The 17,409-nt window shown below is 36.4% G+C and overlaps 1 protein-coding gene across 1 annotated transcript in view; it reads right to left on the bottom strand.

Annotated features, from left to right (window-relative positions):
* GBE1 (1,4-alpha-glucan branching enzyme 1) overlaps positions 1 to 17,409 on the bottom strand; it is a 163,611-nt gene that overhangs the window by 123,905 nt on the left and 22,297 nt on the right. The window contains exon 2 of the mRNA XM_068417950.1: positions 1,754 to 1,923. Within this exon, the coding sequence (XP_068274051.1) occupies positions 1,754 to 1,923 (170 nt within the window). The remainder of the gene's footprint in view (positions 1 to 1,753; positions 1,924 to 17,409) is intronic.

The following is a 17,409-nucleotide window of genomic DNA, read 5'->3' as shown; positions in this document are numbered from 1 at the left end:
ACAAGGAGTATTTCAAGGAAAGCTACTCTGTCGTTCACTAGGTTAACCATATCAAACAAGACCATGCTTGAAAATAGTGTTGCACTAACTTTTCTGTCCCCTGCATTAAAAAAAAAAAAAGATTTTTCTAACAATAATCATTGTTTATAGACTAAAATTATTACAGTGAATAGTGGACATAGATGGTCTCATTCAGTTCTTAAAGAAAAAGAGAAAATACAAGTTGCTGACAATTAAAATAGATGCATTTTATGACTCTGATGTTTGCAAACTGAAGCATAATGTGAATATTTAAACACTTTTACTTTTTCTATTTATAAGTGTATTGATCTTGTGACTACAGAAACACAGTTCTAAAACATTGCTATGAAGCACTGAAAAAATCTTAATGGATCTGAAAAACACTGCCAGGGTAGTCCATTTATTTCTTCATTACCGCACATATTTTTATAGAAGCTTAACCACAGTACTTTAGAAAGGACCACCAGATACTACAGCTAATGGCATCTGTAATGAGTCTTATAATTTTAAAGTTATATAAGCACATACAATTTCAAGTTCACGACTTCCTTCCTCAAATACAGAGTTTGCCCTTTTGATAGTTTCCTCAAACAGGAGTAAGGAAGAAGGAAAACTCAACAATTAACTTTTTGTTTAAACAGAAGTAGTTAACTGCCTCAAATTGGCAATTCATACACTTTTTTTGGTAATATAAATACACACACCGGACATTCACCAGATCAGTATTTCTGCAAAACAAAAGTTGGATAAATAACACTGCATATTTCTGAAATGCAGTTAAATGAACAAAATCATTTCACAGATTAAGTCTCAGTTCAGTAAGAGCCAGCAATAAAATTCCTAGTATCTTGACGGACTAATACCTAACACTGAAGAAGGGATAGAGAGGTGAAAGGGGAAAAACAAAACTAAAAATCCCCAGACAAAAAGGAGAGTGGAATTAGTATTGCAGGATTTAAGAGCAAAAATGCATCTGACTTCCATTTAAGAACTTGCAGCACATGATTTGAGTGTAGCTAGCCTTCTGAATGAGGAGCAATTTTATATTTTTGTCTCAAGTTTTAAGTAAGTGAATCAACATCTTCCCGGTTCTCATAGTAAGCAATGCATTTCCTCCATGTAATCCTGTCACCTTCCTGTCCTGTTAACATTGTTTCTTCTCCTCTCCTCAGAACACACCACGACCTACTCTATCATAAGTAGGTTAGTTTGATTTTAGGTTACCATTTTCCAGCAGGACTTTTGTCTACACTCTCATGGTTAGTGGGAATTTTGAAGGGCCTTGGGCCTTGGCAACACTGCTGTTAGATCAGTGAAATATAAAGCAAATTATTCCACTGTTATTTCTCCTCTCCACATACAGTTTTACAGAAGCCTAACTACAGAGCTTTAGGAAGAACCTCAGGTAGTTTAGACTCATTTAGTCTAAAGCTGCAATGTGATCAGGCTAGATCCTTTAGACAAGTCATTGCCTTATGGGTATTAAAAAAAAAAATACTACTAGATACACACAATACTGACTATAAAATAGAAACACCTATGTTCTTAGGCTATTGCAATGTGGAGTAAAAGATTATTAGTTTAAGTTACAAAATGCCACTACGCCAGCAAGCCACAACATACATTTTTACTATCAGAATTTCATCATTGCTACAAAATTGTCTTGAAGTGAAGAGTGTATTGGTCTAAAAACACAATACCAGAGAGAAGAAAAATTCTTAAAAATACTTACTGAAGTCACCTGCGAGAAACACTGCTTCTGCTCCCGGTGCCCACTCTTTGCAATATATTCCACCATCCACAAATTGGTTAACTCCAAAGGTTTTGTAACTTCTTGAAAATTTATCAAGGCCTCCTTCATTTTCCTCAATGTTCTTCAAGTGGTAATAAAACAGAGAATACCTTTCAATGAAAACAAATAAGATTTTTTAGAAAGTTTAGTAAGTGCCTGCATTAAGAAGTGCAAGAACATAAAAAACCCACATTGAGACACTGTCACACTATGTCCTAAGACTACAATAGCAGATTCACTGTTCTCTACAGAAATAGAAAAAAATATCAAATACAAACCATACAATTTTTCCACGGTTGTTACACAGTGCAAAGTTGCAATCTTCACATTTGTCAGTATTTTCTCTACTTTATGGAAACAGTTTGCACTTCAAATCTAAGACTACAACTCCTGATTGGCAGCCAAGAAATCATAGTATTACTACACAACAGGAGAACTTCACACTCTGAACAGCCTAGCACTTTTTCTTCCATCTTATTAATATCAGACACAGGCCTCCTAGGGAGAATTGGATAGGCCTGTTACATCTCTCACAGACAATTTTAATAGACAATCTCAGGACACTGAAAAGCTTTGCAGTACAACATATAGCAAGTATGTAGAAACTAGTCTGGCACTTGCAGAAAGCAGCTCCTTAGGCAACCTCTCTGCAGAGACCATCAGCAAGCAGACTTTGCAGTCCCCTGACACTGAACGATTTGGAAAACAAAATTACCATGTCATGGAAGTAATTATTTGGACTACACCCTACTTACCCCAGCAGGACTTTAAACGCACTAAACCTCTAATGTAAAAATTTGCTAGTAACAGCTTGGAGGTTTTTGCCATGTTTTGCTATGTTTTCTCCAAGAAGTTCCTGTCAATTCAAGAAACACGCACCAGGTGCACAATATAAACAGGAGGGTCAACTTTTGACTCCTAAAATGTGAGCTATTATGTGAAGAAACACATCTAGAAGTTTCAGGTTAGCATTTTGTTAATGCTACCTGTAAATTTTATTTTTTGTTTTAGATAAGACATACCCAATCTAAGTTAGAAATGTATTTGTGTTCTCCATAAGTGAAAATGAGTCTTCTAAAATTCATAAAAACTAATAAGAATCCCAGCCAGAACAACTTGTCTGCCTCATTACACTTACTGTATTTTGAAAAAAAGAAATAGAAACAGTAAAGAAGCAAAACAGCACTATGGGATGATACCTTGAAAAGAGAGGTAGCCTGTCTGCAGTGTCAGGACTTAAGACGTTGGCCCTTAAATAGTTCAAAGTAGAGGATTAAAGTGTCTATTTACTGGTTAAATTAAAATAACATTACTTATATTAATTAAGAATACTATGACTACTTTCAAGGCTAATCTCCTAGCAAGTTCTTATTATGAAGACTGATGCTCACCTTTAAATACAGCAAGATTTGAAAAACGCCTCAGGATACACTATAGCAAATACACTTAATTTTTTACCCATCCACCTGCAACACTCCTTTAAAATTTGCTCATGGGTGTAATCTTCAGGAGTACATTATTAACTACTACTGCTCTGATAATCAATTTCATTTATAGTGCTTGAGGAAGAAGGGAGAATATTTTGTAATATTTCCAAGTATAACTGTATTACATATATACACAAACCCAGTTGACTGGCTGAAGTTTTAACCAACTGCAATCACAGAAAAATCTATATAAAGTTTAAACACAGAGCAAGTTAAAAGTTCAACGTATGACATTTGGTAAAGGCAAAATTACTCCATTATTGAAGGGTTCCCCTTAAACAAAAGGTATTTTGATTTGTATAGCTTTTCTAAAAATTCTAAGCCTTCCCTTAAAATATGTCATGTTGTTGTGTTGTGTTACACAAGAACAAAGTGCTACCTGCAAATTCCAATTTCTCAGCCGTACATAAGCTGTTTCAAAATTGCTGCCTGTCACGTGTTATTTTTAACTAGTTCCACTGCAGCTGAAGCAGGAACCCTTTTGTATATGCTATAGGTAACCATCTGTTGTAACTCCAGAAAAGATCTAACTGAAGCAATGAATTTGTCACACTTAACCTGTTTGGAAACACCTTTTTTATTTTATCTACTTAAAATTAATCTCTCCCCCCTGCCCCTACCTGGTACAAATACATTTTCACAGCTTTAAGAACACCTTCGGCTGGATGTGGTATTTCCCCACATTCAGGAAGCAGTGGTAAGCTTCATCTCTAAACAAAAGTTAGTCATGCAAATCTTTGGAAGCTGGAGAGAAAGAAGATGATACATTTATTAACAGAGAACAGCAGGTCACAGAGAAGGACCGAAATCTCTGTGCAGAAAAGAAAAAGGCTATGATACGCTTCACATAACCCAGAGCCACAGACGTGCAGACCGCCTACTGGTCTTCCTCAATGAGTCCTCCCCAGCAGAGGAGAACCAAACCCATTCATCTCATTCCGAAGAAATAAGCAGCAAACAAATTCAGGATTTGAGAAGGGAGTTTATGGGGTGGGAGGGATGAAAATCGACTTTCAGGAAGCAATTATATGATTTATGCCTTTGGGAAATATCACTGACAGTAATACACACATTGTAAGCTCTGGATTCTTGTTACAGAAGCACTAAGAGTACATCCACTATTCGAATTTATCGAAAGACAAAAAGTGAAAGTTTGGGCAAACAAAGAGACCACAACACTAATATGTGACATTATCATGAGTATTACCATAGAAAAAGACCACTCTTTTTGCTCACTTTGCAATGGTGGTGAGCAAGATTACATGCTCAATTAAACAATTCGTTTTGGAGGACGGGGGTCAAGAAAGGAAGCAGATGAGAAAAGCTGTTGATCAAGGATGTAAAACATTATTACAATAATAGCTTTTCATATAGGATAAATTTTGAACAAGTAATACAGCATCATGTACATTGAGTAACAATGCTCCTTCAATTTGTACACAAGCACACTGCTTGTGATAGAGCAAGTTAATTCAGGTATTACTGCTGTATCATCATTGTAGAAATAATGATTATTGAAACAGCTAGTGCTCTCCATAATGTTTTTAGATGATATTCTAGAAAGCATTCAGTTATTGGGTTTTTTTTAAATCACCTTCTGAAATTATCAAATATAGAATTATAGTTTGCACAAAATCCATGAAAAAACCACCAGTTTCTGAAATGGATCAATTACTTGTGCTGTGAACTATTCTAAAAACTCATCTCAGGAGATGAAACACATCTGGACACAGAACAAGGTTACCTGTCACAGAAGGTCTTGTAAAGCAGCAGAAGCATAGTTCTGTATCCTGTTGCTGCTTTAAAGGAAAGGATTCAGTTAAGTGCACGCTCATGAAACAGAGTTAGGGAACTTAAGGTTTTGCTTTCACAGAAGTTTTGGCTTTCATTTCTATGTTACTGAAGCTTGTTACACATTTTTATCTTCCACACTGAAACCCCAGGATTACACACAGAAAATGACAGGAAAAGGTTTTTCTTCAACCAATTCCAAAGATTTATACTGTTCACTAATAGCAAAAAAGTGTTAAAAGAGAAGAGTTAGACATTAGATTGATGAGACTGTATTTCATGATCCCCTCTTAACACTGAAAGTTATGTCATGTTCACTTATGCATATATACTCATACGACATATATATATGTCAGACAGATTTTGGACACAAGGGACATTTCAAAGATGAGACAACCTCATAAAATTCTGGACATGTGAAAAGAGTCAAAAACAGCATCCAGAGCTACAAGTCAGGACAACAGGCTGACTTCTGCCTTCATAGTTTCCAGGTCTTCACAGCTTAATGAATGACTGTAAAGTCTTAAGATTTTTCTACTTCCCTCATTAAAGTTGACACTGAAGAGGTATTACAAGGTAAAAACTGTACCCAGGTATGCCTTGAAAAGTAAAACCATTACCTTTGGGACAAAAAACCACTAAATAATAAAAAAACTAAAATACCCAAATTAGGCATTTTCTTCAGACTTATTGGAAACAAAGACTTCACAGTCTTGGCATTTCCCCAAGCACACATACACCCAGCTTGAAACAAGTCATTTGGTAACAGAACAGTACTCCTACATCAGCATTTTTTTCCCCTCCTCTACCACTATTTCACTGTGAAATACTGGTAATTGTAAACATAATTTGAAACATGGTCACAACAGTCTTTTCCTATTGTTACATTCATAATTTGTAACACAGCACTGCTTTAAATCCCACGCTTTATATGCGGCTTTGTTTAAACCCTTACAATAGAAGTGTAGGAATTGGCTGACTTTCCATAGAAGCAGGATTAAAACATCAAACATGAATTAGTATAATGGCTATCCAGAAAGCAAGCAATAAAATAAGCTTCATAGTGAAGGAGTAAAGACAGCATTAACTCAGTAGCCACTTCAAGGGTTTACATTTCAGGTGAGCACTTATTCCTCATACTTTATCACTAAAACACCCTCAAATGTTTTGTCTTAGATACCCAGAGACCTAAAACTTACACAGTAGAAATATACAGTTATCAGAGAAAGTTCAGAGAAAAAGATGGCCTGAAATCTTTTAGTTCAATGCAAAGCTATGTAGTTCTTATGCAAAGAAATAATGTTCTACTTATTTGGTAACGATGATGTACAAAACCCTCCTGACGTTGCAGTTCTTATCACCACTGACTTCATTCAGCTATTGATCTCATTTAAAAGTCTCAGGCATACGTTAAAATTAGTAGCTTCAACATGGAGCATAAGAATTAAAATGTAAGCCTCCCTTTCTTCTCCAAAGCTGACTGCCTTATTGAAATATGACTTTTGGCAGACTACTGAAGTTTGATGGCAAGTAACAATACTGAATTAGGGCTCCACATAAAGCCTTCAGGTCTTTATTCTTCCAAGCAACCAGAGGTACCAACTCCTTCCTGGCCACCTTGTGAAATGACAAAAAAGGTATTTAATACTTTAAACATTTAGATTTAACCAGATAAGTTCTTGTTTCTTAGGCATCACAGTAATCTAAATAGAAACTAGTATAACCAAAAAGGCCTTAGAAGCAATACAAGATACCTTCATTTAACCTGTCTGGTGCTGAACTCCAAGATGGCTACAAAACTCCAGGGCATTTTTATGCCCATTCTCATAACCTTTTTTATAAAGTTGTAGTTATTGCAGTGTATAGAACAGTCAATCAGCTTATTTTAAGACCTGTGGTATCACCATTGAAATTAATCATTTTAGTCCCTCTTCTGCTTATGATGCTGATTTTAGTAGCTATTCATCTTTTAGATTCTTTTTGTTCACACCAGCTTTTGTGCGATAATTTATTTCTACAATATCGGTCCAGTACTAATGCTGATTTATTCAAAACATGAAAGCAAATAGAAGAGACTTTGATAATGGTATCTGTTGTCCATATGAAAAGTCCAATTCCACAGATACCAAAGGGAAAAGTATATGAAAGAAAATGCCCAGTAAGGTACTCTTTAGCCAAATCCTCCCATTTTCCAATAGATACAACATTTACAGTAATGTCAGTGTTAAAAATAAAGCTACAGTCCAAAAGAAAGGAAAATTCTTAGCTACTTAAGTCTGTTATGTTTCTTTACACTTCTTCCAATGTAGGTGTCAATGACTAAAAGATCAAAAGCAGAAAGGGAAAAATAGTTTGTTTTCCCCCTTCCTCCTCATTTAAACAACAAACCTTAAGAAAAATTGTTTTAGATTTCAAGACACCACTTGTCCTATTTATCAGCTTAATCCTGAAGCCTCTTAGGGGAACGCTGCTTCTTATTTTCAACCTTCCACTCTGCTCTACCACAGAAGAAGCTGTATAAGCATTACACTAAAACAGGGAATAGGAAGGCAAAGAGGCCATCAAATCCTGTCCTGTATCATCACTGATGCTATTTATAAAGTTACTGAGATTTCTGAACTCTATGTTCAAAACTGCCTTTGGTCCCCCCACACTCACTATGACTGGAAAACTTCACTGAAATCATAGGATCTTCCTAACACCCCCACACAGCAGCTCTGTTTGAGGGATAACATACCATCATCCTCTGCTCTGCAATTACACTGACCTGAAATTCTCCTGCAGTTTTCCAGTCCTAGTATTAAGGGGTAAAGAACATGGCTCCGCTGAGCATTTTTAGTTTGGGGTTTTTGATTTCAAAGCATTCATGTCTTGTAAACAAGAATGCAAACCATCTCTGGAGTGACACTGAGATTGCGTGCTGTCTCAAGTTGTTGAATGAAGCTCACTGTGACAGTATGGGAACACTAGGGCCAGTGGTGGGGAAAAAAAGCTGGGCAGTGTGAAACTCATTCACCTACTGATATGGACAGATCATCAAAACATTCCCTGTTTTGGTGTAGTTCCACTCTATCTTATGATTCCTGTGGACAATCAAAAGGGACAAAACACTGTAACGAAAAATTCAAATCATCAGTGTAGATGCACCACACTTTCACCAACATAATACCATTTACAGATTACTTCTCTATAGGATGTAGAAAAATCTTTAAAAATTGTGACAGTTTATTCCACAATAATGTATTATTCAAATAAAGCCACACTTTGAAATTTGACAAATAAGGAATTGAATATTGCCAATTTTAGTACTGATAGTCTAGTGCAGGAACACGAGAAAGGATTATCAACTGTGTTTGACTTATATACCAAGACAGGCTTAGAAGCTGCAGTTTTCCTCTTGATATCACAGGCAGCCCATCCTTTAGAGAATGAAGTCCAAAAATCTTGCAATGCTGATATCAACTAGCAGCGATGGGTATCATCTAAGTGCCTACACTGAATATGTAAACAGTAACCACTTCTGTAAAAAACCTTGATAGCTATGGAAGAAGAGGAACTCTGTTTGAATCTGAAGATGTGATGTTAACACTTAGATCATAAACTTCTGTACTTAAGCAGCTCTTACCACTATGCATCTAGTCAAAAATGTCCATCTGCAGCAGTAAAATTTGCTCAGAAAACTACATTATAAAAACAGACTCCCCTGTGGTCTGCCACAACCCTCAGGGTAACCAGTCAAATTCAACAAGCAACGGGCTGTGGCATTTCATAGAGCCTGCCTTTAAAATAGGCCTTCCTGCCTTCGATACACCCATACAGAGCCGCATGGTCCATGCTCACTGGATCAGGGGCACTGGCTCTTTGATCTCCACACTGCAGTCCACTGTGTGCAACAGTTCTCTTTAACCACCATGTGTAAATCACAGAAGAGGTAGTTGCCATCTCATGAAGCACAGCTGTAAGGTCTCTGATAAAGATCGTGCTGTATTCTCACCAGGTTTTCCTAGAAAGCCAGAGTAGAATTAATTTCTTTCAAGGTAGTCAAAGGAGGAACACATGGGAATATGAAACTAGACAATCTTGAAACAATCATCACTAAAAATGCCCATTTCTATTCCTGCTGTGACCCCTACCACTTCACGGAAGAAAAAAGGAAATGAAAAGATGAAAACAGAAGTTGAAAATATAGATGCAACACCTCTGAATATTTCAAAATAAAGAGCATGGGGCCATTCACAAATTACTTTTTCTAATATTGCCAATATCACTTTGAAGATACGGTTACAAACATTTGCATTGACACCAAAACCAGTGCAGAGTCCCTGATCAGATTAGCAAATCCCTGATTCTCATCTTCTCCTTTACTCTGTAGTTAGTTATTCCCTCAAGCTGTCTTCATTAAGCTGCTTATAAGGGGATGGATTGAAGGAAGACAGGAGTAGGATGGATCAAGTTCTTCCTAAAGCAAATTTCTGCAGTCCAACAAATCAAACACATCAGACCGTGTTGAACTAGAATTATGTGTCAGAAGCAAATTCCTGTTTGCAGTTGCTTCTTCAACTTCATTTGTCACTAGAGAAAGTGCTTCAAAACCAAAGCCTTGGATTTCATTTCATTCTTTTCTCCACCTCTCTTCACTCATTTTTCATTTGACTATTCAGAGTATTACACAAAGTAATCACACTTAAGGAAAATAGTTAGTAAAGGCACAGTAAATCTCAGGTAGGTACAACTACTGCAGAATAGCAGATTTACTGTATTTTAACTTATATCAACTTTATAGTTTTAGATTATTGACTTGCACTTTCTACATAGAAATGTAGAAATGTCCCATTCATGTAATCTTTTTAATATACACTTAAATAGATTAAGCAACACCTGAACACATGTAACCTTTGAACTGTTAGAGGAATTCCAAGAGATATGCTCTAGAAGTACAGGATAGCAATAGCTGATTTTTACAGAGATACAGAAAGAGACGATCATTTAATTTTGCTTTTCTGCAGATTAAAAGTAAAGGTGTTACATGTTTCTGAAATCATGATCTTAAGAAGTCTGCGTGTGGCCAAACCTGAATTTCCCAGAGGTTCCAGTTGCTCTATTAAAATTATTCATTACACAAGTATTTTGCCTCTCTCCCAAGTCAGAAGCAAGTTAACACCCATTTTCAGCTGAAAACTAAGGATTCTGCAAGATGTCCAATGATATTAAGTTCCTTTCAGGTGTAATAAAATTAACTGTTACCCAAATAATTTGATGATACAGTTATTCCAATAAGGAACTTCGACAGTTAAACTATTTCTGTTACAATTCCTAACAAAGAAGTACTTTACTACTAGTTACTAAAAAGACCACCCAGCAGAGAACTCATAAGAGCGAGCAAGAAAAGCAAAAATTTCAAAAGCAACTTTTCCAATTTTTTTCTGCTCTGCAGATAATGAATGCCAAGAGGCAATTTGTCATTTTTTCTTTTCCAATAGACAGGACAGCTCTGCTCTGTGCTTTTCTGGTCTCCCCAGGAGATTTCTTTAAAATTTACCCAAATGAACAGCGGGAAGGCAAGAGATTCAGTAGTGTCTGCTATTGCCAAATCCCATGAACATAGCGGCTTTTTCAATAGCTACATCCAAAAAGCTCCTTCAAGTAAATGCATTAATTTGAGTGTTCTTATGACTTCTCTCCAACTAGAATAAATCTGTAATATTGGAAGCTACACTGGAAACAGAAGCAGTTTTTAAAAAAAAAAAAAAAAAAAAAAATGTAATAGGACCCACAACACCTCACTTCAGTACTTAGAATTTCTGGGCACTTTCCATGGAGAGCAAACAGATGTAAACCCCCAACACTCTTTGGATGTTCCATAATTTCAGCATGGAGAGATAATGCAGCTTTGTGTCTCAAACTAAATGCAGTATTTTATAAATTAAGAAATATTTGCTTGGGGATAATTAATGAGTAAACACTTGCTCTGTTGAAAGTTACTCATACAGGAACAAGTGACTGATTCAGCATCAACTTTTTCCAAAATAATTTAAAGTGCACTTGACATGCAAGTCAAGCCCTAGAAACAACGTACGGTGTAGCAGGTAGGAGTATGACAAAACAAAACCTGTCACGAAACAAGGGAAACTACAGAGTTTTTCTTAACATCCTACAGGCAGTTGCTCTTTCTAACAAAGATGTAAAGACCTACAAGCTACGAAGTCTAATAAAGAAAAATACGTTTCAGTAGTATTTTAGCAAGAGGATTATTTGCTGACTTAAGTTCTGGCACTGTGATTTCTGCACAATACAGGGGACTAGAAGCCTCTTCCCTGCTTTGAACATTAGGATAACTCAGTGGCTTCACCAGCGTTTGACAGCTGTAATGTTTTTGCCATCAGCTTCATAACAAACACACACTGCTCAAATCGGAACCAAATGCGGCAGGGATTACAACATGTATCAAATGTAAACTTAATGCAATCATTTAGTAATAATTGCTCCACTGACTTTTCTAAACCAATCTCACTTCTAAGAACACCCTTCCTCACAATATTTAGAGGCTCTTACCCACATTCGCATATGTTTGTTCATCTATCACCCCCTTCAGTTTATTAGAAACACATGGATGCACCTCTCAGGATAAGTGTAACAAATTACTAGTGTTTACAGGGAACAAGAGGCAATTTCTTTCCATCAGAAGCCTAGCAAACTACTTAGAGACATCAATTCAAGCCAGAGAGGAGAGGAAAGTGTATACATAAGTATTAACACTTGCTACAAGAAAGCCATTTTATCTTTTACCCTCCCTTGAGATAAAAGGTATATAGTTACCTTTTTTAATAAGAGACACCCCCAAAAAACCACAGCTGCCCCCAAAAACCTTATGATACTAAGCTGTGCTACAACTTCCCAGAACAGCACTGCTATGGATATTCTCTACCCGCCAAAGCACTCAAGTCAGCTTCCCAGTCATGAGAGAACAGTCTAAATAAGACAGCAATTACAAAATAATGGGAGTTCTATGTTTTTTCTTTGTTTATAAGACAACAAATTTAACAGTAGCACACTTATTTTATTTTACACATCTGAACGTTTATCAGTTAAACACTTTAGGTATGAGATTTCTTCATTTTATAGTCAGTCTCACCATCTCTCTGCTAAGTAGTCTTAATTATGCATGAATTGTACACTAAAATCCCTCTTTCAGCTACAATAATTTGCTTCTCTGTTGTGATGATAACCGAAGCAAGTTGACAGAGTTCTTTTTGAATTAACGTAACTACAGAGAAACTCCATCATATTTGAGCAGAAAGCTGCAGAAGTGCACGGAGACAGATTTCTTTCTCGAAACCAGCAGACTAAGACTGTGTTAGCTCATGTTTCATATTACACAAGAGAAAATAAACTGAAAGGTCAGTTGAACAGTTACAGCATTGCCCTTTTCCAAGGTAATCAGCAGAGCATGTAGCAAAGACGTGAACGCAAGCGTGACTGGAAAGACAGTAGCTGATAAAGAGGCTTTTGCTGCCAAAAGCATGTGGGACAAAATACCGCACTCTGAACACCCATCGAGGAGCGTGGCACACTGCAGGCCTTAATTCAGTAACTCTGATTTATTACTTTAATTTGAAATTGTATTCTTGTTAAGCATTCCGGTTTTCATATTGCCAAAGCACACTAGAATATGTAATACTGAACATTAATCACATTCCCAGGTAAGCTACAGGAACAATACAGTTATTAATTTGTTTGTAATAAGGACACAATACAGTCAAAAATTAATTCATCTGGTTTACTAATGCATTTTTACTTTAAGTACACAAATTCTTCTTGCTATTCAGTACTATTTAACTGGAAACTGTAGGGTAGATCTTCCCCTGATGTTAAAAGCAGTTTATTTTTCCTCTTAGAATAATGTATTTATTAGTGGAACCTTCCAAAACAGTTTCTACTCATCATATTAACATATGCTTAAAAACACCTTAATCTGGAAACAAGTCACTCAAACGTTTTAGTTACCAGAATTATTTTTAATGAAGCTGTAAGTAACAGCGTATCAATTCCCATTTGATTCCCCTGCCAAGTATTTATAACAGACTATCTTCATATTAATAGACATCAAGGTCTAGTTGGGGGAAAGAGTCAATGATTCCCACAGCACGAACACAAAGCTGGAATCAGAACACAAACTAGAAGCAGCAGCTACACAAGAGGCTTCATCAAAAAAACAACACAGAATTTCTTAAAAAGAATTTATAACATGCCTTTTGGTGGGCAAGTGTTACTACCTTCTGAAGGTCTTCAGCAACCTGGAAGTGTCGGTCAGCAATTTTTTTGTGTGGTGAGAACCAGCCCACACACCTCCTATGGGCTGTAAAAGCTCTGCACATAGTGACAAGATAGTCTGGACTTCAGTAACTATTTAAATTAATTTTAGTTGTTTAAATAAAGCTGTTTTGGATGTTGTGGGTTTTGTGTTTTGTTTTTTTTTTTTTTTTACTAGCTTGCCACAGCAGTAAACATAAGCAGCCATCTGCTTCTTTTTAAATTTGGATGTCAAGTCTGATGCATCAGTTTGGCTTCCACATTCTTAGTAATGCTGCAAGTAACATTAACTGACATAAATGAAGCTCAACACAATGCTAAGACTTATCTTTCTAAATAAACACCCAAGAAGTCAAGAATCAAAAGTTTTAGTTGTCTACGAAACAGGAAAAAGCTTTTAAGTCAGAAGTCACTTATTTCATAATTCATTATTTTATCCTAGCCACCCAACCCACTTTAGAAGGCACATTACATAGTAAGAATTTCCTAACAGAAAACTGTACAGCTGCTCTAGATACAACTTCACTGTTAATTTCCATAAGTCTTCCAACCTAGCTGATTCTGTGATTCTTTTAAAATACGTTCCAGAAATTTAAAACAAAGTCTTGTTTTTAATGGATCAGATCAATATTCAAGCAGTTCACTATTTGAAACCCATGTTAGAAAGTTAAATAAAAATCTCCGCAACCCCTGATAACCAACAAACAGAAATCCCCTTTGCTACCGGGCTGTTTCCTTGTCAAACTTTAAACAGATTTAAATGGATTGCCATCTTAAGAGGCTGTCAAAAAGATGGTTAGAGGAAAGGTACCCACAGCAACACCTGGCTTCTTTACTTCCACACCAAACCTTCCTCCCTGTAACAGTTTTCCTCTCATCTAACGCAACCATAAACATACAGTATTCCACCTAATTAAATAACTCCCTAAAACCTATTAGTTTAGCCTCAATTTTAGGATGTGCATGTACTCATACACCACCTAAAAATGGTGTTTTGTTTTCCCTTTCTCATGCACACAAATATACTCCCAATGTAGGTTTCTTGCTGGCCTTGAAGTATTTGTCACCCACTTTTAGACTACCTCTCTGTATTTTATTGTGACAAAGAAAACTTCACAGTACTCCAGGAAAGAAAAGCATGTGTGAGATTTTTACATATAAAGAATAGATAAAAACAAGTATTAAACAAGGGACAGGAAGGCAGGTATACTCTTGCTTTTATTGAAGACCACTGTGCCAGTTTTTATTGGTCTTCATTGGTTTATCAAGGAGCGTTTTCTATTTAGGCTCAGTAGCTGCATGGGCATATTCATATAGACCACACATTCGATTTACCAAGTACACCTGGTCTGCTAGCTGGGTTCCCTGTAATGCCGATGAAGAAAAGTAGCCCTTCCAGAAGACAGTTTCAAGGAAGAAAACATTACCTCCAGTGACTGGAAAATAAGATCTGGAGGGATGTGAGGGTCAGAGGAGGAATACCACTGAGCTACTTCACCTTCAACATTATCACACCAGCTTCATGCACCTTAGCAGAAGCACCGCATTGGCTTCACAGGACAAGCTTGTCTAAATTTAATTGTTAACTGCTTTCACTGCAGACAGGACCAACAAGGAAAGCCAAGCACTCTTAAACATTTATACAGTCCACAATGCAAAGTGTTTATTAATTTAGTACCAACATACTAGAAGTATAATTAGAAGTTGTGCACTTAAGAAATGCCTGTAACTAGCCCCAGGCAATCAAGTCTATTCCCACAGAAGATGAGCAAGCAAAAAGCATGTATTGCTGTTGACTGCTGCTGTGAATAGTCCTATACAACAGCTAACTTCATTCATGGCCAAGCCTTTTCAAGTTGTAGTCTAAAAACTGCTCTTTTTCCAGACTTTGGTAAGAATAAGTACAAAGAGCAGAATTACCTAGTCGTTAAAAAAAAAAAAAGTATAAACATCAAATTCTCAAAGTTATTATACTGACTATTCAAACTTCTTTAGAAAAGAGTTCAGATTTTACATAGTCCAGCTATTCTTCTGAAACATAAAGCTACTGTATTTCCCTGACACAATCTTTAATCTGAATAGAATTACATGAACTGCTGCATGCCAAAAATTTGTTAAGCACTTAACTGCAGAAAGAGCACTGCTCAGCAGTTGTTGGATTCAACCCAAGCACATACCCATTTTCACATGATTTAAGCTCACAAGTACATATGACATAGCTTCCACGACACCTGCCTTCTGATGGGATTGTGGCTGTATTTCATGCTAGCAGGGACAGCCTGATAATCATAGAAGTCACCATTACTTTGCAGCCTCCAAGCACAAGTTAGTCTTGTCTACAACCCGACTCATCTGATACAACATCAGAAAGCTTATGATTCAAGTTTTGAATTGATATGACTAAAGAAAATTGTAAACAAAAGAGAAGGGAGACTAATAACTAATACTGCATTACTACGCAAGACTCACAAGACACCTACCATAAATGACTCAAGACTTAGCAAGACAGTGGAGTTAACAGAATTTTAAATATCTGAAGTGATGAGGTAACTGGGACACACGGAAAGCCTCTTGCAACAACTCAGGGGGTGGGGGAGAAAGAGGAAGCAAAAACCCACGAACTGAGAAAGCCTGGTATTGCCAGGGTTAGTCATCCTGATATGCTGCACAACCAAGTGCAACTGTAGTCTTACTCTTAGAAAGTACTATTGGCAAAGCTTCAAAGACCACAGAATATTAACATTTGTCTAATATTAGGGGTTAAGAAGCACTACATGAACAAGCTACCTACTGGGCGGAGAAACCCCCTCTTTTTACAATTTCAGATTAATCTTGTCTGCTTAAGACTCTATATGCACCTTCTAAAAGAACTACTAAAGTTAGGGAAATCTTTCATATCAAATTTTGATATGTTTTATTTACACAAAACCTTTTGTACAAAAAATTAATATTACTAAGCATTCACTTCAGATGGATAAACTTAAACAGCAAGAAGGCTAAGCAATACAGTAATGGACTGTATGTTGAATAGGATTTCCCTTTCTAGTAATTTTCCACCCCGTCATAATATTTCTATGACTATTTAGTATGTTTTTTCCTCTAAAGAGGAATTTAGACAATTTACACTGGCTGACCTGCTTGAAAAGTTGTGTTTTAAAGTACCTGTCTCTCTTTAAAGTACAAAATAGAAAAAGCAGTGTGCTATACTCTCAACTGAAAAAAATACAAATATGTACATGATAATCTACAAATCTGGATGTTTACCTTAAGTTTATATACATACAACATCCCTTCATTCTCCCTTCTCCCACCTGAAATGCGTACAACAGAACATAGAAGTAGTATTTCTTTTATTGGAACTAAGCCTAGAAAAACACTATTAGCTCCAGTTCTCAGCCTGGAAAGCTGCCAAAGTAAAGCCTATGAACTGAAGCCAAGCAGGACAACAGGTTAGTCTCAGAGCTTCAGTTGGCACAGCCTCCTTATTTGAGGTCAACTTGATACGCACCAGCAAAAGGGAATAACAACGGAGGAAAACGTGAGCCAACAACTTTAGTTATTCACAGTTTGTCAGGAAATTAACCTCTTCATTTATGAGCTATGCATCAAGAATAAAACTGGTAAAGACTTCTGAGGCATCATGGAATAAAAAATATTGTTAGGTACGCAAAGAATTAACTTGTGTATTTTTTTGTCACAGTGTATTCATTACATCAGAGTAGCTTGGGTATTTATTATTCCATCAATATATCTATAACCTGTAAATTGTATATAACCCCTCAAAAATTCCATACTTAAATCTTTTCTTCTCCTGGAGAGCCTGAACTTATGTTCAGCTGCTACAAGGCTACACATAAGTTAGCATCTACATTTGTAATCTCCTATTCTTTCCCTCCTAACATGCACAGTTTGCACACTGCCAGTTAGAAGTCTTTTTCATTTGTCGTCTGAATTGGTACAAGATAAAGGTTTTAGTGTAAAACATATGCAAAAATTGACAGAGGGAGT

This window comes from Nyctibius grandis, chromosome 2 (genome assembly GCF_013368605.1).
Source record: "Nyctibius grandis isolate bNycGra1 chromosome 2, bNycGra1.pri, whole genome shotgun sequence".
Classification (NCBI taxonomy): domain Eukaryota; kingdom Metazoa; phylum Chordata; class Aves; order Nyctibiiformes; family Nyctibiidae; genus Nyctibius; species Nyctibius grandis.
This window is presented reverse-complemented; position numbering and strand designations above follow the sequence as displayed.